General features: G+C 46.4%; 1 protein-coding gene across 1 annotated transcript in view; it reads left to right on the top strand.

The window, feature by feature from the left end:
- METAP1D (methionyl aminopeptidase type 1D, mitochondrial) overlaps positions 1-25,937 on the top strand; it is a 953,302-nt gene that overhangs the window by 646,683 nt on the left and 280,682 nt on the right. The window contains exon 8 of the mRNA XM_078681565.1: positions 18,801-18,964. Within this exon, the coding sequence (XP_078537691.1) occupies positions 18,801-18,964 (164 nt within the window). The remainder of the gene's footprint in view (positions 1-18,800; positions 18,965-25,937) is intronic.

Genomic DNA, 25,937 nt, shown 5'->3' with positions numbered 1-25,937 from the left:
TGCGGCTTACCAGCCCTGGGTGGCTATAATGCAGGTTACATTGTTTGAACCACGTACTCCACCAGCCCTGCCACCACAGGCTCCGTCACTAGCCTGACGGACATTGTCATCACTCAGACTGCTTGCTCACCCTTCAGCCATTCCTGTATCTCCGTCTCCATCCTGGGCAGTTTTGGTGGCACTCGATGATTTGGGTTGTTTGCTGGCTTTCCGTACCTTTGTACAGAGCAAGAATCCTATGGTTCTTCTGTGGAGACCTCTAACCAGCGCTCATTGATAACAACTACTGACTGCATTCGTGATAGTAAGGGATGATGACTAAACACCATCTGGATAAGGCTCATGGCCTATTAGCCTGCTTCCTCCTCTGCATATACACATGTCAAGCTGGTTACTGCAGGAGTGGCTCATTAAGCGTCTACAGCTGAGCTAGCCAGCTACCATCTTTTCTGCCTACTGTAATGTTGATTTAATGCAAACATGAGTCTTTATGAAATAACTACATGCTCTAAAAAACTTTTTTCCTTTTGCTCCTTCAATCTATATTACCATAAAAAAGAGTTATTTTGTGAGCACAGGTCAAAATATTGTGATACTACTGAATTATACCACCTGTTTGGGAAATTGAGTCAATGTCAGTCACAGAATTGTTTTCTTATGTTTGGATGTCATAACAGCAACCGTTTTGATAGTGAACTTTTTCCACTAAGCTTGTCAATATGACTTTAAGGAGTTCCACTGAAGACAATGGAGTGGATCAGAGCCAATAATGGCTGGTATCGGTCTTCTGCTTCCACTTTCCAATATTATTCATTGCGTTTCTCTAGTTTAATAGCTACCATTCTAACCTCAATGAGTAGAATGTTATCGTGGCTTTAAAAACTTTTAAAATCTCTGAAGCAGACTATGATGCTATATAATACGTGTTACTTCTTTGAAATAAAATACAGATTGTTTGACCAAGATTTAATTGTCTGAGCATTACCTAATTAAAAAAGTATCTTTTTATACAATGTTTCAGAAATGAAAATGAAATCTAAAACCTGGTGGGGATACATCCTTTACAGAAAACATGAATACAGCCCAACCCCATGGTTCAAAAGAGTATAGTGGCACAAAGTGGAGTTCAGTGGAGTAGAGTGTTGCACAGTTCAGTGTTGTTGCGTGCAGTGTGTTGCAGTAGAGTGGCAGAGAATCTCCTATAGTGTAGTGTTGTACAGTGGAGTATTATTATTTGTGAGAAAACAGTGCATAGTAGAGTGGTGAGTTATAGTTACTGTTATCTCGTTAGCAAGTGTGTAACGTTTAACACTTCTTATAATATTTTAAAGGCTGTGGATAAATTGTAAACAAAAGTTATAACTATAATTGTAGACTGTTTAAAGTTTGTGTAGTTTAAGCTTGGTTTGTATATGGAAAAAAAGTTTTTCTAACTATAACTAAGCTTTAATCCCTTTTTGTTGTTTTTATTCATGTATTTATGTATACTTGATTATCTCTTTCTGGAATAATTTTGAAGACTAAACCTTTAAACCTCTTAACTTGTTTCCATGTTTAATAGTCCCATCCTTTCACTGATTTTGTAGCCCTTCTCAACTTTGCCAATGTGTTTTTCTATGGAGGAGACCAAAACTGATCACAGGATGCGACACGTTTTCTTACCAATGTGGAATGAATTGAAAACGATCTATATCAATACCACTGTTAATAGAAAACATTACTGTACTGGAGATTTTGCTTAGAATCACCCTTGCTGCTCCAGATTTGCATGCATTTTATTGTTCTGAAAGAACATATTCTTGAACTGTATAACAGTAAAGCTGTGACTGAGAGTCACATAAACAATTTCAGCAGTCTTGACTTCCACTTTCTCACACAGAATTACATGTATGTCTGTTTACTCATTTGTCTGTGTGTTCATCAAAAAAGTGAAACTAAATTATCTCAAAACTTTGACTGGTATGTGCTGCTCCACTACGGCTCCTGCAGCCAAAAAGAAAAGAAAATTGAAACGATAATAAACCGTGGTTTATTATTTTTTTTATTTTGTGTCTTGGAGGTAGGGCCAGGGGGATAACAGGCACCCATGGAGAGTGGCATGCACTGTTATAAGTATGCATGACTGTTTAGCCGGCCGTCTCAGACGGCCAAGCAGTCATGCTCACTTTGCATGTTCTCCACCCAGACTGCATTACTGCCTGGGTGAAGAACATGCCCAATCCCCCAGTCCCTGGCTGAGCGCCAAAAATGGCGCTCAGACCAATCACAATGATGCGTTGCACCGTTGTGTTTGGCTGATGGGAACCTCAGTGCTCTCAGTCAAAACGCTGCATTGCAACGTTGTGATTAGCTGTGAGGATCCTGGGTGCTTCCTGACAGAAGACTAATACAAAGCTCCCCCCGCAGGAAGGAGACTCCCGGTGCACAGCATAGAAAAGACATATATGATTATATATACAGTTCATCCAAAGATCAATCAGGAATGCTGAACAAGTTCCTCAGTGATTTATTCCATAAATCATAATTTCCAAAACATGATTCGTCAGTGCTTCACGGTGCACGAAACCAACATCATCCATAAACGATATCATCCAATGATTACAAATCCCAATGCATTTCGGGCAGACGTAAAGCCCTTCCTCAGGGGATCGCTCTATGAACATAAAGGAAAACATAATAATGTCAATGCCATTGCCACAAAGTTGTTACACCACAACCAGGTCCTCAAAGTAGTGCTAAGTACAACGAGCAGTGTGTGAAAGAAAGAAAAACAAACCTCACCCAGTGTGCTCAAAGATCTAAAAAAAAGTGATAGTCGATCAAAATCAAACGAGTGTACATGAGTCAAAACACGCTACTGTGCGTGGCCGTGCACATTAACCAAAAGTACCCGAAAATAACACGCTGATGTCTAGGCATGCCGAACGCATAAAGTGAACATGCATGGTACTCACATAGAAGATGTGTTTAAAGCGCGACGGCATACGTCACCTAGAAAAATTATAAAGTTGCGCGTCAGAGACCAGCCAAGGTCTACTAGCCTGTTACATCAGTTAACAACGTCCTCGGAAGAGGTACTCACATTACGCAGGGTCCACAGCCGGCCTCAGTGTGTAAACGGCTCACAGCCAAGAGATACGCGAGTGTCCATGCAAGTTAGTAAACGCGTGTAGTATGAAATAAAGATAGGACTAAAAAAGGATAATGAGCGCCATCTTTGAGTGGTAAAAAACGAAAGTGCACCACATGAAACCGGTAAACAGTGCGCTGAGCGGAAAAACCCAGATAAAACGTGCATGGCCTGTAAACATGTGAATAATATGCAATAAAGTAAAAATATAACACATGAAAGACAAATGTATGTTTGAAAAGACACATGGTGTAACGGGCATAAATGGGACCAAAAAGTTACACAAAAGATGTACAGTTCAGATATAACACAAAAATTCCATCCGATCGTTCAATCCGTGTGGCTGCATCGTCGCCATGAAGCGGATCCAGAAGTTCTCTCTCTTAAGTAAAGTGTTTTTGTTGTTGTGTGTCAATTTCACTTGCTCCAATATGAGAAATTTCAACTGGGCTACAGTGTGTTTTTGTTCAACAAAATGAGCAGCAACTGAGGACTTGATGTTGCCATTCCTGATATTGCTCTTGTGTTCCAGCAACCGTGCTCTGATTTTCCTTTCAGTGTGACCCACATAACACTTCCCACAGGGACATTTTAACATGTAGATCACGTTAGCAGAATTGCATGTGGCATGCACTTGATGGGGTGACCCTTCATGGGGTGGTTGGTGACACTCCCAAGTATGCAGTTGTTACAATTGCTACAGTTGTAGCAAGGTCTTAAACCTTTGAAGGTTATCAGCTGGTTCTGCTCCCTTGATTTCGACAAAATCTCCTTAAGGTTGCGTCCCCTGGTGTACGCAAATAAAGGTGGCAATGTGAAGGCTCCCAGGAAATCAGGTTCCAAACTCAGTAAAAACCAGTGGTTGGAGATGATTTTTCTGAACTGGCTGCTCATGACAGAATACTTAGAGACAACTACCATCCGGGTGTTCTCAGTTTTGGGCCGTACCCGTAAGAGGTCTTCTCTATTCATATTGCCACAACGGGTAATAGCATTCTCCAGTGTCTGTTGAGGGTACCCACGGCTTTTGAACCTGTCAACCATGTTGAGCATTTCTTGTTGGCACACATCGTCAGAGGATACTATGCGTTTGACACGCATCAATTGTGAGAGAGGCAAATTTTGTTTCAACCGAGGTTGGTGAAAGCTCTGATGATGTAGAATGGAGTTTCGGTCAGTCAGTTTGCGAAAGATGGTCGTGGTCACTCTGCCAGCTATTCGCTCAATTTTCACATCCAGAAAGTGAATGCACTCCCTGTCATAGTTCCAAGTGAACTGTACTCGATCATTCACCAGATTCCAAGAATTGAGAAAATCTAAGAGCTCTCTTTCTGTTCCTGCCCAAAGCATGAAAATGTCATCTATGAATCTCAGATAGAGCTTACCCTTGAGTAGCCAAGATGGTTGATTCAAAACATAAGATTCTTCATAAAATTTCATAAAAAGGTTAGCATACGCCAGAGCTGCGCAATTGCCCATAGCTGTCCCGCATAGCTGGTGAAACCATTCATCAAGTACTTTGAAGTAACTGTGGTATAGGGTGAATACCAACAGCTCTAAGAGTAAAACATTCAAGTCAGCATCCAGGTCAGAGTTAACTAGTTCATGTTCCACAGCTGTTATTCCAAGATCATGAGGTATAGAAGTGTACAGTGAACAAACGTCCACTGTACACAATATCAACTCCTGGTCTTCAAGCGGTTCAACAGCTTGTTGCAATTTGATGAGAAAGTCAGTGGTGTCCCTGACATGTGATCTCGTCTTTTGTACAAATGTCTGAAGATATCTATCCAGAAACTTGCCAGTCATTTCATGAATACTCCCTTAGGTCGAGACTATGGGTCTCATCGGCGGTCTTGTGGGGTGCTTATGCACCTTAGGCAGCATGTATAGTGTAGGAGGTCTAGGATTCATAGGGGTGAGATAGCGTCTTACTCGATCATTGATGGTCCCATTATCAAAGGCCTGACTGATCATGTCGATGAGAATGGAGGCAAATTCATTGGGAGGATCCGTTGTTAGAGGAGCATAAGTGTTCAAATCCGAGGTGTGAGCACGAACCTGTTCAGTGTAATATGTAGTGTCCATGATCACGAGTGCACATCCCTTATCTGCAGTTTGACATGCAATTGAAGTGTTGTTCGCTATTTTTTGCAGCATATTCTTTTCACTTTTGGTTAGATTGTCATGTTTGATCCTAGACTGAAAGGGAAGTCGTGCAATGTCTCTCTTGACTAAATTTTCGAACATGTCGATAATCTTGTGACTCACGGGAGCCATGAAAGTACTGTGTGGCCGTAGTCCACGCAACATGTCTTCCTCATGCATGGGTCTGGTTACTACATTGTCAAAGTAGTGTCTCAAACAGATGTTCCGAAGCAGCTTGAAAATGCTCACCTCTAATTCAAGCGTGTTGGTGTTGGTTGTTGGCACGAAAGATTGACCTTTCTGTAGAACGCGTATTTCCTCATCATCCAGTCTGGTGGAAGAAATGTTGATCACCAAGTTATCATGCTTCGTCATTTCCGACGATTGCTCCTGGTGCCTTTGGCCTTTTCCTTTTCTACCTCTGCGGGTCTTGCCCCGCCTGGGTCGGTGGATTGATTCGGGCCCTGCTCTAAAAAATGAACCGCAGTGTTGGAGGTTGACGGTTGTTGCTGTTCAGCAGCTGGTTTGGTCGCTTTCTGTGTCCTAGTGTCACCTTCGGAAGATGAAGTCTCGTTCTCAGAATAAGGATTGTATGGACGATTAGGGCACGCCACAGATACTAAACTTGTTTTACATTGGATTGACCGAGCTGTGCAAGTCTGTCCCTATTCTTTGCTTCCTGACAGAGCCATGTTCACTACCAGCTATGTTAATCAACAGAAGGATGAGAGTTTTGGTGTGTTACTTGATTGCTTGTTGGATACCACCCTTGCATGGCTGGACACCTCACGAAGGCTCTATCTGAAGGGAAAGTCCCTGACATGGATGGTGTGGCCACTAAATTCTACTACGAATATGCTGACAAATTGTCTCCCTGGCTGTCAGCTGTATTTGAGGATGCAAATGAGCGGGGTATTTTACCCCCACCCTATGAGGGTCGTCTATTACTGTTCTTGATAAGCCTTGTAGATGAGCGGATAAGTGTGCGTCTTACAGACGCTGTTACTGATAAAAATAGATACCAAGATTCTGCAGCCTTATATGAGGGGAATGGTTTTATCTGAGCAAGCAGGCTTTATTCTGGGTCGCTCAACATCTGATAACTTCATGTACATTCTTTCTCACTCACCAGATCGACCCAGCCCTGCCTATTGTTGCACTTCTATTAGATACTCACAAAAAAATAACATTTCTTAGCCAGGTCATACGTGTTAGCAGTACTTGATGAATGGGCATGGACTAGGGCCTTGTAGGCTGGATTTCATTATTATATAATGCACCCAGTGACCAGATAAGGATAAATGATTGTTTTTCCCCATTCAGATCGAAAGAAGTACGAGACAGGGATGTCCTCTGTCCCAGGTCCTCTGATTACTATACTAAAGAAGCAGCACTCCCACAGATAGCCTTGGATTGCATGGGAAAAGTTATCTATTATCCCGGTGTGCAGGCGATATCACATGCTATGTTACAAATCCTTGTGGCAATCTTCCTTCGATATTAAGGGAATTTATACGATTTGGTCAATTCTCTGGGTTGACGATTACATTGTGTAAATCCCAGGAGATTCCCATCACCCTGACCCCAGCTGAACTCAACTTTGAGTTATCTCGGATTGGTGTGAGCATCCGGTTAGATACCTTGGTGTAAAAGTTCATAAAAATGCAGATCTAGTTCTTAAAGAGAATTATGGACCTGGTAGTAATGGAGATACTGATACCAGTCACCAGATGAAAAAGAAGTACATTAAGAGAGTTCTTTCCTGAATTTCTGGTTGTACTCCCAGCTCTATACTTGCGTTAACTCAGGTAGTAGCAACTGCTAATCCTTAAGGCCTAATCACCAGATTTTACAGTGCCATAGGTAAGTCTTGACAGGTGACAGAAACTGTGAATAGGAGTTGGTGAAGTATGAACCTAGTGGTGGTAATCTCCAGTTCAAAATGGCACTATTGCAGACCCCAAAATGGGAAAATGTTCCTTTATAGTTGACATAGATTAATTCACTTTAAATTTCTGCATAGGGGCTTGGCCAAGATGGCTAGCTGGCGGGGGTCCCTACTGGGGGTACAGTTGCTGTGACAGGAGGCTGTAGTGAGGATTACCTCGGCCTGAGGGGGAAGGTGGCGCCCGGAATTGCAGAGAGGCTGATTCAGGAGTTGGCCCCTGACACGGTGAGAAACTGTGGATGGCGCACGGAACCCCTGGTGCCGCAGGTGAATGGAAGCGAAGGTGGATGGCCCCTGCTGGGACCAGCAGTGTCTCCGGTACCCGACCGCTGGGCTTGGACTGGTGGGTTGCATAGAGGCTGCTCCAGGACGGGAGAGCCGAGTCTTATCCTATCGAGTGGTGGAGGCTGGGAGCCCCAGTGAACTGTTGGATGCAGTGATTTGACGGGGAGGCCATCTCAGATGCTTGGCCCACACTGGAGCGGTGAGGGACACTGATGGGACACTAAGCCCCCAAGGCCCTGGTGAATCGGACAAAGGAAGGGGTTATTAGTTGGTGCCGACTGGGCTTCCTGTGCCCGCTTGTGAGAGCTGGACTCGTGGGCTGAAGCAGGTGGCTCGCACATGAGAGAAAAGTCCTGCTCTGGTGTGGCCCAGGCTCTGGCGGTGAGTTACAGAGGCCGTTTCAGAGGCCTGACTTTCATGGGAGCAGTGCTTGCCACCCTGAGCTGGTGAAGGGGGTGATCTGGTAAAGGGATCAACTTAAAGGCCCTGAGCACCTCCTGCATGGGGTGTGTTGAGGTGGGGGTCCTCACAGAGGCCTGCAACGCACTGGATTAGCATTTCCCCCAACGCCAGGCCTCCAACGCCAGGCCTCCAACGCCAGTTGCCCTTGGTTCATTTGCGTGCAGGCAGTGTCTAAGAAAGGTGCTAACAACAGCTCCTGTTCTCTTCACACCACCCAAAATGGCCTCGGGCCTGCGAAAAAGGACACTTCCATAAAGGATCTCCTAGGCATATCTAGCCTCAAGAAAAATGAGGTGCGCTCTGATTCCGCCAAGAACGTCTGCCAGTGATGTGACCCCAGCTGCGGACGCAGCTACTGCAGAGGAACTGGTCTCTCGTTGGTACCCTGCTGGATGACTTCAGAGCCCTGCCGCAGGAAGTAGCCACGGACATTACAACCCACAAAACTGATTTATCTGAGCTGGGGGACAAGGTAGATGACCTGGAAAGAACGGGGTGGGTAAAGAGGAAGAAGTCCAAGACCATGCACGCGAGCTGCTGGAGCTGAGGCACAGGAACGAGGAGCAGTGCTACCGTATGGAGGATCTGGAAAACAGGTCCAGACTCTCAAACATTTGCATCAGGTGGTTCCACTTCAGGCGGATGCGGGGAGACTGGAGGATCAAGTGGGGCGGCTCATCAAGCAGGTGGCACCAGAGTTAGGCGATAAGGACATCCCTTTAGATGGCACCCACAGGGTTGGATGCCCAGCTGCAGGGCCTGGATGGCCACAGGGCGTCCACTCCGACACACAAAAGAAGATCATGGTGGCGACACAAGACATGTCTGTTATATCTTTCAAAGAAATGCAGGTTGAAATCTTCCAGAACCTCTCTCCGCTTACCATCCAAAGACGCAGGGCTTTGCGGCTGGCCACTATAAGTGTGGCCACCCTTTTTCAGCTGACCTTCATATGGAATTATAAACGCATGTGATGTGCACGCTGGGGGAGGCGAGGTCTGTCCTGGGTTCCGACATGTCCTCAGATGGCGAGCCCAACGGCACGCAAAGGAAACAGGTGGCTCGGGCTGGGAGTAGATCACAATATCGGCGATGGACAGGGAAGGACCTCCTGACGAAGCCTTCGGACTCCGAAAGTAACAAGGAAAGGGAGGCGCTCCTGCGCCTGCTCCAACAACGTGATGAAGTGTCAGAGGCTGGGGGCTCATAGGCCCATGATGGGGCTTGTTTGGCGACTCTTGCATTACTTCACCAGGAAAGGAGGGAATCTCCATTTGCGGTGGCCTTGCCTGGCGGGGCCTCCACTTTTATCTTGGGTCTGAAACATGGAGACGGCTTTAAGCCAGGCTGACGGACCCACCTTACCTGGTGATGTTTTTTCCCAGCTAGGGGATCATTGTTCTAAAATGGGTTTATTTTTTATTGTTCTATTTGACTGGGTCCCCCACTCTCTCTCCATCCTGCCTACCGGATGAACTCTTGCTGTATACTTAGGGGGTAAGTTACGATGCTGTTCTAATGGCCACCCACTGGTTGCAATGGAAGAAGCAGCTCTATGGGAGTGCTTGCCCCGCTCCAGGTTTGTCCTCACTTCTCGCTGCCTTGCACCTCTGTGGGATGGGGTGTTCATTGGGGAGGCTAAAGTTTGGTGGGCTCCCTTCTATTGGGTTACTGTGAGAGGTCCCTAATACTTTCTCAACTGCGCCCTCTGGGGTTTGTACCTATAATTCGGTTCCGGTAGGTTTCTTTTTCTTTATCTGCTCTACAGCCCCTTTCTTCTCTCATCAAGGTGCCCTTTCAGCTACACTCCCAGGCTCTCTACTCTGGGAGGTTTTGGTGATCTGTACACAGGCCAGCTACACGTACAACAGATATGCATGAACACCTTCTTAAGATATTGAGCCTCAATGTTAGAGACCTTAACGCCCAGACGAAGTGGTTGGCTTTGCTTACATTTCTCAGGGAAACTAAATGCGATGTATGCCTATTTCAAGAATCTGTTGTGCATAGACAGGATGCGCATCAGGTCAAGGTGGTTTGCTCGTCAATATTTTTATTCCATCCCGGGGAAACTGGCGGGGTTGGCCATTTTGCTTACAACACATTTTCAGGCAAAGGTTTTTTCGACTCAATCTGAAGTCCCGGGCTGGCTGCTATCACTGCCGGTGGAGGTTGGAAATCAATCAATCATATCATTTGTAAAGCGCACTTCTCACCCGTGATAGTCTCCAGGCGCTGGGGTGGGGAATGGTGCTACTGCTCGAAAAGCCAGGTCTTGAGGAGTTTTCTGGGGTCAGCAGGTCTTGGGTCTGCCGTTGGTGGATAGGGAGGGTATTCCAGGTCTTGGCGGGGAGGTGGGAGAACGATCTGCCACCGGAGGTCTCTCTTCGGAAGCGGGGGACTGTTGCGAGGGCGAGGTCGGCGGAGTGGAGCTGGCGGGTGGGGGTGTAGAAGCTGAGTCATCTGTTAAGGTATGTTGGTCCGGTGTTGTGGAGTGCCTCGTGTGCGTGGGTGAGGAACTTGAAGGTTATCCTCTAACTTGTTGACCGGGAGCCAGTGCAGGTCTCTCAGGTGGGGTGTGATGTGGCTGCAGCGAGGGATGTCGAGGATCAGGCGTGCAGAGGCGTTCTGGATACGTTGAGTCATCGCAGGAGTTTACCCGAGGCTCCTGCGTAGAGGGCATGTCCGTAGTCCAACCTGTTGCTGAAGAGGGCCTGGGTGACCATTCTTCTCGTTTCAGTGGGGATCCACTTGTAGATCCTGTGGAGCATGCGGAGGGTGTTGAAGCAGGAGGAGGAGAACGGCGTTGACTTGTTTAGTCATGGAGAGGGTGGAGTCGAGGATGACCCCTAGGTTGCGTGCATGGTCGGTGGGTGTTGGAGCGGTTACCAGTGCAGTTGGCCACCAGGAGTTGTCAAAAAACAAACAGTGTGGAGGGTCAAGGGGATAGTTTACCGACCTGTCTACTCACTCCCCAAAATGACGAATATATAACAACACAAGAGTAGACCAAGTCCAAAAGGTGGTGTGAATAACTGAGCAAGTGAACATGCAACCATCGAGTGAGCATGCAGGTAGTGCCAGATACTGTTGACTACCCGAGGTTTTGAATAAAACCCATCAGACCGCCCCTTTGGCGGAGATTCATCATTTAGGGCTTTGAACATATTCCAAACCTCTACCTGGCCATTTTAGTGCCAGGGTAGCATAGAACCTATGTGTACAATGTTCCTCACTGTAATGATGTTGATAAAGTGCAGTGCTCAAATAATAATGGTGAATAAAATTAACTACTGAACCTTAAGAACATTTCAAAAAGGTCAGAGTGTCAAAGGTTTAAAAACACGCCCTGTAGTTGAAGATGGATACTACTCCGTGGCGCTGAGCAAGGTGGTCAACATGTTTCAGCCTACAGGGGAACTACCCCGGCTTTCTTCAGGACCTTTTCACGTCAACTTGCTACTGCAACAAACAATAATATGTGATTGTGAGGAATAATAGAAAGTAGTGCTTGTAAAAAGTCACATAGCTACCAGGAACTTTACATTCCAACGTTCACTGGAGGATGAGAGACAGGACTTCTTCCTATCGTGAGACAAAAGTTCACACAATCAAAACAGGATTAGGTCACCTCCATGCACCCGCATGATCACAAATACACCACCCAGATTAACACACACACATGAAATTATATTCCGATTAACTAGAACAAATTATATCCCGTTTTACTGAGATAAACAAGCATATTAGCCACATCACTCAGAGGCATTTCCCCTGGTGATACTCACCCAGCTTTGTGTGGGTGACGACCCCACCTCACCCGGCGACCGCTCGGGAGAATGAGGCCCCGCTCTGCAGTGTAGACAAAGGACACAGTAAGTGAACAGCATCTTCTGTGTCCAGCCAAATAGCGCTACACAAAAACCCAACAGACGTGCAACAAGAACCCAAATATCAGCCCACTGAGTTGCTTGCTCTAAGTAAAGTCATGAAATCGCAAGGGACCACAGACACCAGAGGATAAGCTTCAAAATACGCCTATAGGCACTGCTGAACAGCTATAAGTAATCACATTGTCAATCATAAAAGAGGATTTGATAGAAAACCCCAGGTATAGAGTATAGATGTGCACAATAGGTTACGACCATCATTCTATACACCATGTCTTAGATACCATGAGTAAGTACTGTGGAGCTCTATTAGTCAAAAATTACCAAGCTCTTATAGTATATAACGAGTGACTCACATTAGAATATGAGGGCATTTTTGCTGGAAAAACGAGTAGTAGCTAACAAGTATGAGCTCAATCAGTACAGCGACCTACTTCTTACCTGTCCGTCGGTACCCCTGATGTTAAACGAGCGGAAGTGGAGGTGTGTCTCCTACCGCCCGCCTTCTTTTTATAGAGGAACTGAATATTTATTAATTAGTCACACGGGGACTAATTACTCACCACGGCAAGCTCGTGATGGCCAAATCTAGTTGTACAAAGAGTTCTAAGAAGAACGCCTTTACGCCGAGTGGGAGACCATTGCCTAACTCGGCGAGCGCGACTGCGCATGCGCAAGGCCGGAGTCACTGCTCGACCGAGTTTGCGCACTGGACGCGAAAGCTCAGTGCAAACAACAAGCCAACAGATCTCATTGGTTTACACAGCGGGCCAAAAAGTGTCCAAACCGCAATACACTGTTGCCAAATGAACTAAATACCAGAAACCCAAAAATATATAAGGGCTGAAAGTGCCACAATCAATTAGTTGGAAACCGATCGAAGCAAGTCATTTTGTGTACATATAACAAACCATAATAGGTGATTGGAGTTGTCCCAGGCCGAAACGGTGGATCCGAGGATGAGGACCTCCGTCTTGTCCGAGTTCAGCTTCAGTCGGCTGTTCCTCATCCATTCAGCGACGGGCTTCATTCCGTCGTGAAGGTTGGTTTTGGCGGTGTGGGGGTCCTTGGTGAGGGAGAGGATCAGCTGGGTGTCATCGGCGTAGGAGATGATGTTGAGGTCGTGCCGGCGGGCGACGTCGGCTAGCGGTGCCATGTAGATGTTAAACAGAGTTGGACTGAGGGATGAGCCCTAGGGTACGCCACAGATGATCTCTGTGTTCTGCCGGAGAGGAAGGAGGTGGTCCAGTCCAGGGCCTTCTCTTGGACCCCGACGTTGTTAAGACATGTTCGTAGTATGTGGTGGCAGACCGCGTCGAAGGCGGCTGACAGGTCCAGGAGGATGAGGGCCGCCGTTTCTCCGTTGTCCAGCAGGGACTTGATGTCATCGGTGGCGCCGATGAGGGCAGTCTCGGTGCTGTGGTTGCTGCGGAACCCAGACTGGGAAGGGTCCAAGATGTTGTTCTCCTCGAGGTAGCGGGTCAGTTGTTCGTTGACGGTCTTCTCGATTACCTTTGCCGGGAACGGGAGCAGGGAGATGGGCCGGAAGTTTTTGAGGTCATTGGGGTCCGCTTTGGATTTCTTCAGTAAGGCATTGATCTCGGCGTGCTTCCAGCTCTCCCGGAAGGTTGCTGTCGTGAGGGAGGTGCGATGGATGTGTTGGCTTTGTTGAAGATGTGGTGTGGGCATGGGTCTGACGGAGATCCGGAGTGGATGGTGCTCATGATCTTGATGGTGTCGTCGTCATCGTTGATGTTGGTACAGGAGAGCAGACGGTTGGTGCTGATGGTGGTCGTGGGGGCGGAGGTCTCATTGGTTGTCAGGGCGGTTGTGGCGTTGAAGCTGTCGTGGATGTCTGCGATCTTGCGGTGGAAGAAGGTGGCGAGCGAGTCGCACAGGTCTTGCAAGGGTGGGATGTCGTTGGTGTTGGGGTTGGAGAGTTCCTTCACGATGTTGAAGAGCTCTTTGCAGTTGTGCGCGTTGTTGTCTAGGTGGTCTTTGAAGGAGGCCCTTTTGGCAGATCTGATGAGGTGATGGTGTCTGCGGGTGGCGTTCTTGTGGGCTGCGTGGCTGTCCAGTGTTCGTTCACGGAGCCAGATCTGCTCCAGCTTTCGGCAGGTTTGCTTGGAGGCCCGGAGACCTTCAGTGAACCAGCTGGCTTTCTTGTTGGTGTGACTGTTGGAGGGTTTCTTGATCGGGGCGAGTGTGTTGGTGCAGTGGTTGATCCACTGTCTGAGGTTGCGGGCGACGGTGTCGGGGTCGGTGGGGACGGCAGGTGGGCTCTGAGCGAGGGTGGTGGTTAGCTGGTCTTCGGTGACTTTGCTTCAGCAGCGGCGAGGCATCTGTTGGGTGTGGTGGTGCGTGGTGGGTTTCTTGAAGGTGAAGTGGATGCAGCGATGGTCGGTCCAGTGGAGTTCGGTGGTGTGGTTGAAGGAGACGTGGGGGTTTGCGGAGAAGACGGAGTCAAGCGTGTGACCGGCGGAGTGGGTGGATGTTGTGACGAGTTGTCTGAGTCAGAGGTTGGCTAGGTTGTCGATAAGGGTGGTGGAGTTGGTGTCGTTGTTGTTCTCGAGGTGGAAGTTCAGGTCCCTGAGGAGGATGTAATCCGTGGAGGCAAGGGCGTGTGTGCTGATGAAGTTGGATATGGAGTGGCTGAACTGTGGTCGGGGTCCGGGGGGTCTGTAGAGGAATCACACTTACACTATGGCTTCAATATATGCACCCAACGATTCACAGGAAGCCTTCCTTAAAAATGCTCTGGCCAAGGTTTTGGCTTCCAAGCATGAGGATTTAGCAATAGGAGGGGTCTATAACATAGTACATGCCTCTCGGATGGATAGATCGGCATCAAGAGTGTGGAGGACTGTGGCGTTCTCGGAATCCAAGCAGAACTGGTTGGCGAAAGTGAGATTGGTGGAGATATGGCACTTTCGTAACCCCTCTGCGAGAGAGTACACCTTTTATTCAGCAGTACACTAGACCTGTGCCAGTTTAGACCGCTTTCTGACTTTCTCTTGCATGTCCCAGGTCGCGGTAGCGGCAGAAATAGGAGTGGTGGCGTTGTTGGACCACTCCCCTCTCACGCTCTCATTGAGATTACCACGGGGCCCAGCTCCTCAAAGTGGGTGGCGATTGAACCACAGATTACTCACATACGACCCTAATGTTAAGGAGATTCGAAAATCCATTCAGGATTTTCTGGACGTAAATGACGATGGCTCCACACCAGTCACACTACTGTGGGATACACTAAAGGCAGTCCTCCGGGGACAGTTCCTTGCTATCGCTCAAAGTAAGGCCAAGTGAGAACAACTAGAGGGTATGGTTAAAGAATTACTGGGGGTTCACCAACGCACAGGTTCTTCTCAGACCAGGCATCTGCTTACTGTGGCGCGGAAACAAATGAAGGCACTGGACATTGACCAAGCGGAATTTGCACTCCTGCACACCAGACAGAAGTATTATGAAGGAGGAAATAAGGCAGGTAGATTGCTTGCACACAAACTGCGCGGTCAGGTGGACAAACGCCGGGTTGTGGAAGTTGAGGGTCCGGAAGTGGGGGATTGCAGCCAGATGCCCTTATAGCGGCCGAATTTAAGCGTTTCTACTCCGCACATTACACTGTGGAAACAATGGACGAGGCGGCGGCCATAAACTATGTCACGGGGGCCCCTTTGACTCTACTCACAGACCTGGACGTTGATGTTAGTACAGAGGAGGTACTCCGTGCAATTTGGAAACTTCCTTTTGGCAAAGCCCCCGGGAATGATGGCTTCACCTCTGAATTTTATGAAATGTTTGCGCTTACCCTCAACCCCCTCCCACCCCCCCTTTTACTTTGGAAAGGTGTCAGGCTTTAAAGCCAACCTGCAGAAAACACAGGCTCTTAGCCTGACGATCCCTAGGGAAGACCGGTGATGACTGTCGGGGATGTTTTCCTTTGAGTGGGCCTCCAATTGGGTGACATATTTGGGCCTTCGCATCTTCTCCACACCTAAGAGAATGGATCAAGAAAACTGTGCCACCCTACTTAACATGACGAGATCGGAGCTCTCGAATTGGAAAGCATACACATTGTCCTGGTTGGGTAGACTGGCGGCAGTTAAAATAACCCTACTTCCTCGGATTAGAAAGGTAGTGTCAGGGGGCCCAACTTCGCTACATAATAGAATGGTACAGAATGGCATCCGAAAAGCACTGGTGTTTTATCGATAGATCAGTTGCCGGGATCCATGAGTGGAAAGTGCCTTGGCTTCCAGAGAAATACCGACCTGTCGGAGTGTACATCTCCCTCATAATCATGGCGACAGTGGGGGTTTGGGATAAAGTTCAGGAAAAGAGACACCCCTCCACACATACATCTCATCTGACCCCTTTTATAGGCCTTACTGAATTCCAACCGGCATTGAATGGGGACGGTTAAGTTAAGCGGCAAGAAGCTAACTGCAAGAGACTAGGAGACCTCTTTGAGGAGGAGGGAGTAATGGACTTCACTCAGCTCCATTTCGGTATGACCTAGCCCCTGATCCCTACTGGCAATACATTGCCCTGAAACATTGGGTCACACAGCCCCACATACGACCCCATGCTTGCAACCCACTGACAGAGTTCGAAAAATGGTTTGCCCCACACCTGCTTTCAGACATATATACTTTTCTCACTGCACCTTTACACCACTCTAAATCCCCAGAGCAGGTGGAAGAATGAAGTGAGCATGAATTCTCTATGAAGGAATGGCAGTACATTATAAACAGAGCAAGGGCTTCCTCATGCAGCACTGGTGGTAAGTAAATGTTCCTCAAAATTGCCCATTATTGGTATTACACTCCGTTGAGGGGTGCACGGTGGATGTTAGGTGGGGACCCACAGTGCTGGAGACAATGTGGACAAGAGGGCACCTTAACGCATTTACAGTGGGGCTGCCCAAAAATCCAGCAGTTTTGGTCAGCCGTCCTATCGGACATCGATAACATCTATGAGACGGAGCTGCCTAGATTCCCAAGCTACATATTGTTGGGCTTACCTAACGCTCTGACTTACCCCCTAAGTTCTTGTTGTGGAAGAACTATTGCTTTGGCCTTGGGGTCAGCCAAGCAGACTCTTTTATCCCAGTGGGGCACAATGGCAGTTGTGACCCACTTGGACTTGTTGCACAAAATGTGGAAACTTGTGTGTATGGAAAAACTGACAGCAGGAGCCACGCGCATGCTGCAGCGTTTTGATAGAACATGTGGCACATCCATCAGATTTCAAGCGAACGAGTTTGTTGAACCTACATGTCCAGAATTCCTACGCGTGGTTCCCTCACTCAGGTGGTCCATACTGAGGAGTATTTTGTTTAGCCATGTTGTACAAGCCACGGACCCAGGAGTGACGCACTCAAGTGTGGCAACCCTTCTCTTTGGCTGTCAAGCTCTCTCCTTCCCCTTTTCTGTCTTATAATTTGTCCCTCTTCTATTGTTCTCCATTCTCATTTCTGAAGCAGTTATTATTCTCCTCCAGCCTATGTATGTAGGTTGTTGCTGTTGTTCTCTGTTCTTGAAAATCAATAAAAAGATTTAAACCATAAATTTCTGCATTGAATGTATTGTACCCCGATAGACAGTGATGCAATTGGGCTGGATGTAGATGCGACCTGCCCCAGATATTTTCACTTGTCATGGGCATGTCCACAGATTTTGGATTACTGGTACCAAACCTTTAGAACCCTCTCTAAAATGAAAAACCATCTGCTGACTACCTCCGCTCCTTGCCCTGTTGTAATATAATGTGGTAGAAGCCCCATACCCAAAGTGACGGATTAGCTTTCAGATTTAATATATTGTAATGAAACTGTGGACATCTACTTTTCTATCCTCCCTTCTACATTTAGGCCCAAGGATATCTATTTGATGAAAGACCCGACCCTCATTTCTCTAGATGTCTGGATTTCATCTGTCCTTGGTCCCAGCCACATCGTATTCAATTATAGAAAAGATGCATACCGAAGGAAAATTCCATAGACTTAACACTAAGGATTTTTGTGCTTCGGCATTATGGACAGATGTTAGTACTGATTGCAACATCTCCAAATAGACTTGATTAGAATTAATCATCATGTAATATATGTAATCATGTTCTGTACATGTTATTTAACATGGTATGACTTTTAATATGTGCGGACTGTGATCTTGGTTTACCTACATTTGTGTTGTAATTGTTTTAGAAAAAAGACAACTGAAATAAATCTTTCAAAGAATAAAAGGATAATAAGGGGGTCTGTCATACTGATTTTGTTGGGGTAGTACTGAAAGGTCTCCCACATATTCTGTTTGTTGTGGATGTCCTTTCCTCAAATCGCATACGCGTTGTGTGTGTTGGTGCCCCAAAAATATAGGTCAGCTGTCAAGGCATCTTTGAATAACTTTTATACATTTATTTTTTATCTGTACAAGAAAAATTTATTTAGGGCTACATTGAATGCTCCATACCATTGTATCAGTGACTTGGATAGCATATGCCTTTACTTGTTATTTTTAGTAGGTCCAAGAAAAGGTATCAGAACGGATAGCCTCTCTTCTCTTCTCCCTTTAATGTTGAACATCTCTTAGCTGTATCTCTAGCAGTTTGCTTTGTTTATGTTTAATATATTTGACCTGTACCTTTTTTTCGAGGAGCAAATGCTGATTCCGTTTGGTTGTCATGTAATAGTTCTAGTTTGTAGAACTACACTATATACATAAATTAAATAACGAATAAAAAGTTATATGAAAATACACTAGAGGCAGTACAAGAGCGAGCATTCAGGATTTGGAACCTCTTCTTGTTAACAGGATCGTTAGACGGTTCTATTGGAAGGAATACGAACTGCAGATAAACTGACTTTTGATACTAATTGGAAGACGACAATAACCAATCAATTATATGTTGTTTAAATGTAACTTAAATCTCTCTGCAGGTGTTTTACGGTGGCTTTCATGGTGACACTTCGGAAACATACCTGGTAGGCAACGTGGATAAAAGTGGTCAGAAATTAGTGGAGGTTGCCAGAAGATGCCGAGATGAAGCAATTGCAGCCTGCAGACCAGGGGCACCCTTTTCTGTCATTGGAAACACAATCAGGTAAACCACAATGGCAAAGAGGGAGTTGACAGGGTGGGCAAAGGTTATTGGGAGTTTGGTGTGCTGTGATTCAGAAGAAGCAGTTGTGCCAAGTATCAGTAGCTGAGCTGCCAGGCTATATTGCTAATATGTGAGCAAAACGCTTTCTTATGTAAAAATGATGAGTGTTCTAAGGTCAGCGTAAAAACACATAGGAATACTCGGATATTAGTGTTAGCAGCACTTTCCGTAGACTTTGTAGTTACATTTGATTTTAGAGCAGTGCACAGTGCCAACCAGTAGCTTGTAGGTAGTAAGCTGCAGAACATATTCCTACCCTAGTGTTTCCATTGTTTAAAAGCAAGTAACATGATATTTGGTGAGCAGTCATGCTTTTAACTGTTTTGGAAGCAATAACATATTCGGAATGTTTCATAGCCTTGGGGAAGATACAGACGATTTTAGACAGAAACGTGGTACTAGTGACCTCAACCTGGGCTCTGACTAGAGGACTTGTGGCAGCCGGGGCTCTGAGTAGAGGACTAGCTGTTCTCCAGTATTAGGGTGTCTTTCATAGATTCACATGCTTGAATATTCCCCGTCGTCGGAGTCGGAGTCCCACGGTGAATAAAATAGCAATAACATACAAATAATATGTATATGTAAAACATAACAGATGAAATACACATTAGAAAACAGGCAGTAAATGCCTAGACATAACTCCTCATAGGAATACATGAATAGAGAAAAAACACTTGTAGCCTATTCCTGTCATTATGTTGGTCCAAACTGTAGCAAATCAGGCGCCAGCAGCCCTCCAGAACCTTCTCCTCAGAGCTCAGCACCTCAGATTTTCTACTGCACGTCGTGTGAAGGGAGTCTCCCTGAGCTCTGCTCAGTTTTCTTCAATTTTCTTCAGTTTTCTTCAATTTGTTCTTCATAATATCACAGTTTTGTAATGTCTTCTTACATGAAGTCTACCTTCAGACCCTGCGTCACTTGTGGGAAGCTGAGACCTTTTCCTGTGAACCCTCATGAAGAGTATATGGACCAGCACTCTACCTGTCTCTGACATGGTAGGAGGAGAAGAGGTTGTTCTTGTGCTTAGACTATACCCCCCCTTCTGATGTGGGAGGATTTTTTTGTTTGTCCTGCACATTAAGGTTTTAAGTGATGCTTCTCCTCTACTTCACCAGCTGAAGTAACATCACAATTAAGGGGTCTCTGGCCTTCTTTGAGTCTGCCTCCCACATCTACGCCCACGAGATTTACTCTCAGGCGTCTATACTCACTCTGCGCACTTTTCTAAGTGAAAATGTGCCAGCTTGTCGACGATGCGGTCAATGTACTTTCTGACGACAATCTCTGCCGTCACTGGTGCTCTGCAACGACAACGCCTCCAGGCATTCGTCGGCGACAGTGAGGACCGTGCCCTCTTGTCGACTGCAGGCTTGTCGACCACTGGGAGTTTCGTCTATGGTAAATTTCTTCGACAGTTGGCCTCGTCGACGGTAGGCTCGTCGATGATAGGCTCGTCGATGGTGGCCTCGTCGACGGTGGCCTCGTCGACGGTGGGCTCGCCGACGGTGGCCTCGTCGACGGTGGGCTCTGTAGACGATAGGCTCGTAGACGGTGAGCTCCGTAGACGTTGAGCTCCGTAGACGGTGAGCTCCGTAGACAGTGAGCTCCGTAGACGGTGAGATCCGTAGACCGTGAGCTCCGTAGACTGTGGGCTCCGTAGACTGTGGGCTCCGTAGGCTGTGAGCTCCGTAGACGGTGAGCTCCGTAGACGGTGAGACCCTGTCAACTGTTAGATTCGTCGACGGTTGAGCCCGTTGACAGTTGGTTTCCCACACTGATGACTTTTATGCACAATGCTTTTGTAGACGATTTATTTAGTCGACGGCAGCTTTCCGCTACATCCACGTGATGGCGTGATGGCTTTTTACTTCCGCCATTATTCTTCTTGGACAGCACATAGCCGGTTGAGCATGTTTTTTCTTCAGATCAGAATTATGTATTTCTGACAGCAAGGCTGCCACGGCCTGTACCATGGCGGGATTACGTCTTCTCTTACAACTGGAGTTCTATTGCATTCACCTCCGGTGAATATTGGAGGTTTTCCCCTCCTTATGAAGAGAGCGGCGAATCGTTTTCCCCTTTCCCCTCGTCCTGGGGAAACCACAGAAACAAGTTCGTTCAGTTCCTATCATAGACTTTATTTAGCAAGAAGGTGTTAAACTCATGCAGAGGCTAAACTCTGTGCCGGCGGTTTCTTTTTTCCACGCCTCGACAAGAAATGTGAAGCTCCCCACTATTCACCTGCTTTTCTAGTCTCTCAGCCTACCCTGACTCAGTCATTACTCAGGCGGCACAGCGATTATCTTGCAAGCCAGTTGGGCACGTATGCCGCCAGATGTGCTCTGACATGTTGGCGCTAGTAGAACTTATTCCAGAATCCTCCAAGCCTCACGCTTTGAAGATCCTGCAGGAGGGAGGGAGAGAGAGAGAGAGAGAGAGAAGTGCATCAGAAATGATACAATGTGCAGCGGACATTGCGTGTACAGGTTTTCGACAGCTCGCAATAGGGGCAGTCTAGCAAAGACAATTTTGCTTCAATGCTACGTCTTTCGCAAGGAGGTTCAGACTTCAATACCTCACTTGCCTTTTGATTGAGGATCCCTTCTGGCCAGCATGTTGATGAGGCACTGCAGACCATCTTAAAGGACACAGATACTGCCCGCACCCTCGGGATATAGAATCGCAGCGTTTTCGTGGTGCCGAGAACGTAGCTCCACGTCCTTTTTTCAAGGGAGTTCCATCCAGTATTGGCTCCTACAATCAGAACCAACTGCGTTACTCAAATCAAACGCAGTCACATAGGCAAAGTACCAACAGGTCCTACATAGAAAATCATCGTACAGCCGAGGCAACTCTTCTAAGAAACAATGGATTACCTTGAACCCACCTTTATTCCCTCCAAAAACGTCGGAGGTCTAATATCTCACTTCTATTCCAATTGGTCAAAGGTGACAGAGGACCGTTGGGTTTTTAAACGTCATGCCCAAGGGCACACTCTAGAATTTGACAAATTTCCCTCTTTCTACACCTCCAAAGGGACCTCCACCTTCTCATCTACGGGAGTTGTTTGCACAAGTATCTATATGGATACAAACAGGGACCAGCGGAGTGGTTCCGAATCTCCAACAGCGTTAGGGTTTACTCTCAGTTCCTCATCAACAAGCAAGTGAGGAAAGTAGCGCATAATTTTAGATCTTTGCACAAACTTTACAAATGTTGTCCCTCAAGAAAGTCCTAAAGTTCTTATGCCAGAACGACTTTATAACTACTCTCAACCTCCAGGATGTCTATTTTCATGTACCAATCCTTCCTAAGCACAGGAAGTGGCTACGCTTTACAATAGGTACAAAACATTTTCAATTAAAGTCCTACCTTTTGGACTGAGGTCCGCTTCACGTGTCTTTACGTAGATCCTGGCACCAGTGGCAGCTTATCTACGTCTGCAAGGCATACAAATTTATCATTACTGAGACAACTGTATAATAAGGGCTCGCTCTTATTTACAAGCAGTCCAGCACACCCAGACTTGTCAGTCACTGTTTCAAAACCTGGTTTTCAATAAATCATGACAAGTCCCAACTAGTACTAGCTCCGATATGAACGTTTCTCGGAGCATCAATCAATACAAACCTAGAAAAGGTGTTTGTCTCACACGAACGACGAGCCTGCAGCTCCCACTTGGTGGTATTTCTACGTACAAAAAAAACAAACAAAAAAACCTGTTTCAGTGGATCCTCAAAGTCATTCCTGGCCACGGCCTCCACCTGCATCCCGTTGGTTCCCAACTACAGATTACACATGATAAAATTGCTAGAGGAGCTAGACAAGCAGTGGTTGCAGGTCTCCCGTTCATTCGAAGATTTCATTCAAATCACTCCTCGGATGCAAGAGGCCTTTTGTTTGGTGGGTCCAAGAAAGAAATTTGTAGAAGGGGTGTGCGTTTCCTTCAAGAAGCGCCAAATTACACAATCACCACAGACGCATCCCTCGAGGGTTGGGGAGCATATCTTCAAGGGCTGAAGGTCAGCGGGAAATGGAACCCTCAACAAAAGGCTTGGCACATCAATCTGCTAGAGCTAGGTGCCATCTTCTTAGCCCTCAAATCCTTTCGTGCAATCATTCAAGGGGCCACAGTATTGGTTCGCACAGACAATACTTCAAGTATGCAGTACTTAAACAAACAGGGAAGAACGAGGTCGGTTCTTCTATCTCAGAAAGCCCAAGAGATATGGTCTTGGGCGTTATGACACAGGATCAAACTCTTGGCTGTTCATGTGCCGTGAGTTGCAAATGTGCTGGCGGACACCCTCAGCAGGTCAACAGGTGTCCAACCACGAATAGGAACTGCATCAGCCAACGGCGGATCGAATCTTCCAGCAGTGGGGTCATCCCGATCTGGACCTCTTTGCGACAAAAAAGAACAGCAAATGCCTGTTTCTTTGCAAACTGGCATCCCAACAGAGACTCGCAGGGGAAGGCGTTTTCGATAAACTGGTCTCAAATATATGCTTACGCCTTTCCTCCGATACCGTTGGTTCCGAGAGTTCTCCGGTAGATGAAGCAAGAGCCGTGTCGTTTGATTCTCATCGCCCCCAGGTGGCCTCGCCAATACTGGTTTACCGAACTTCTTCTCCTCTCAGAGTGCGATCCAATACAGTTTTGACCAATACCGAATCTCCTCTCCATTCAGAATGGTCAAATTTGCCATCCGGATCCAGCTTCTCTAAAATTAGCAGCTTGGCGCCTGAGCACCTTGAATTAGTTCATCTGACTATCTCGGCGGATTGTAAGGAGGTACTGCCTTACGCGGGAGCACCTACTAAAATAAGGACATACAGACTTTAATGGAAAAGAATCTGCATTTGGTGTTAATCTGCTAGGGTTCACCCATTGAATGCAACGCCGGACCAGATATTACCTTTTTTCTTGCACTTGGCAAGATCAGGCTTTTCTCATGCAACGTTGAAGGTCTTTTTGGCAGCCATTTCAAGGTAACGTCAGGATGGGTCCATCCCTCTTTATTCTTCAAGAATACAACAGTTCTTTAAGGGACTATTCAGAATGTTTCCTCCTGTACGTCGCCTGCCTCCATCATGGCATTTTAATGTAGTATTAGCGCAGCTCATGCGCCACCCATTTCAGCCAATTTTCAGGGTGTATTTCAAATTCTTAACATGGAACGTTTCTCTTTTGCTAGCATTAACTTCATCTAGAAGAGTCAGTGATGTTCAAGCTTTCACCGTCAATTCACCTTTCTTACAATTCACGTCCAATTCTGTGGTGCTACGTACAAACCCAAGGTTTATGCCTAAGGTGCCTTCGGATTTTCACCTGAATGAACCAGTCATCTTAAAGACGTTTTTTCCTAATCCACAATCCCCTGAGAAAAGGGCATTACATACCCTTGATATCAGAAGATGTTTAAAATTCTATTTGCAAAGGACCTCTGTCATTCTCAAATCCGATCAACTGTTTATTGCCTATGGAAAGATACGGCAAGGACAATTAGTGTCTAAACAAACCATAGCTAGATGGATTTCTGCAGCTGCTGACTTTTGCCACCTTCATAGCTTATGGACGTTTCCACAAAGGGCGTCCAGTTCCCAAACCTACAATTGCTTGTTGGGTTTCCTCGGCCATCGCTTTCTGCCATCAACAGGCAGGCAAGCCTCTACAGTTCAGTGAGGGCCCATTCTACCAGGGCGATGTCGTCTTCAACTGCCCTTTTTGCCGGTGTGCCGCTGCATTAGATCTGCACAGCAGCCACGTGGTCAAGCAGACACACGTTTACGAAACACTACTGCCTGGGTGCCATCAAAGAAGCAGACACTGCAGTGGGACAGGCTGTGCTTCGCAATCTTTTTCAATAAAGTGAGCCTCTGTCTTCCCTCCTCCATTATGGTTTACCTTATTACTGTATGTCTTGCATGACTATATACATATTTGGTCTTATAAGTCTATGCATGTGTATCATGACTGGGAAGTTTTCTTTGGATATTACTGCTTTCTATTCTATATTCAAGCATGTGAATCTATGAAAGACACCCTAATACTGGAGAAGAACAATTGTTACTTACCTGTAAACAGGTGGTTCTCCAGTATTGGTGTCTTTCATAGATTCGCATGCGACCCACCCTCCTCCCCTCAGAGGCTCTCTTCTCCTCATAGACTCTGTGGTCACTCTTGTGCTATGAAAATCTGAGGTGCTGAGCTCTGAGGAGAAGGTTCTGGAGGGCTGCTGGCGCCTGATTGGCTACAGTTTGGACCAACATAATGACAGGAATAGGCTACAAGTGTTTTTTCTCTATTCATGTATTCCTATGAGGAATTATGTCTAGGCATTTACTGCCTGTTTTCTAATGTGTATTTCATCTGTTATGTTTTACATATACATATTATTAGTATGTTATTGCTATTTTATTTACCGTTGGATTCCCACTCCGACGAAAGGGAATATTCAAGCATGTGAATCTATGAAAGACACCAATACTGGAGAACCATCTGTTTACAGGTAAGTAACAATTGTTCTTATGCCCTACTACTCAGCGCCACCACACTGCACCTCCCCCGGCCAAGCAAAGATACCATCCCACACAACAGTGTCACCCTGCACCCCCTACACCTCCTTACCTCCAGAATCCTCACGGTCCTTCACCAGCACCCTTCCCCCCAACCTTTCTACCACAGCAGCCCAAAACGTCCACATAAAATGATTAAGCAACACCCTGAAGTACTCATCGTGGACTTCTACTATAACACCTATAAAGGTGCTAAGAGAACAGACCTCATCATCTTAACAACCCATCCTGCGAAATGGACTGCAACCCTAGCAAAATACTTACACATTATTGAAGCCACTAACACCCCACATGGACGCAAATTAAACAATCTCTAACTCACCCATGTTTAAAGG

The sequence above is a fragment of the Lissotriton helveticus genome, chromosome 3_1, assembly GCF_964261635.1.
Source record: "Lissotriton helveticus chromosome 3_1, aLisHel1.1, whole genome shotgun sequence".
NCBI classification, from domain to species: domain Eukaryota; kingdom Metazoa; phylum Chordata; class Amphibia; order Caudata; family Salamandridae; genus Lissotriton; species Lissotriton helveticus.
Note: the sequence above shows the minus strand (reverse complement) of the source record. Positions and strands in the feature narration are given on the sequence as shown.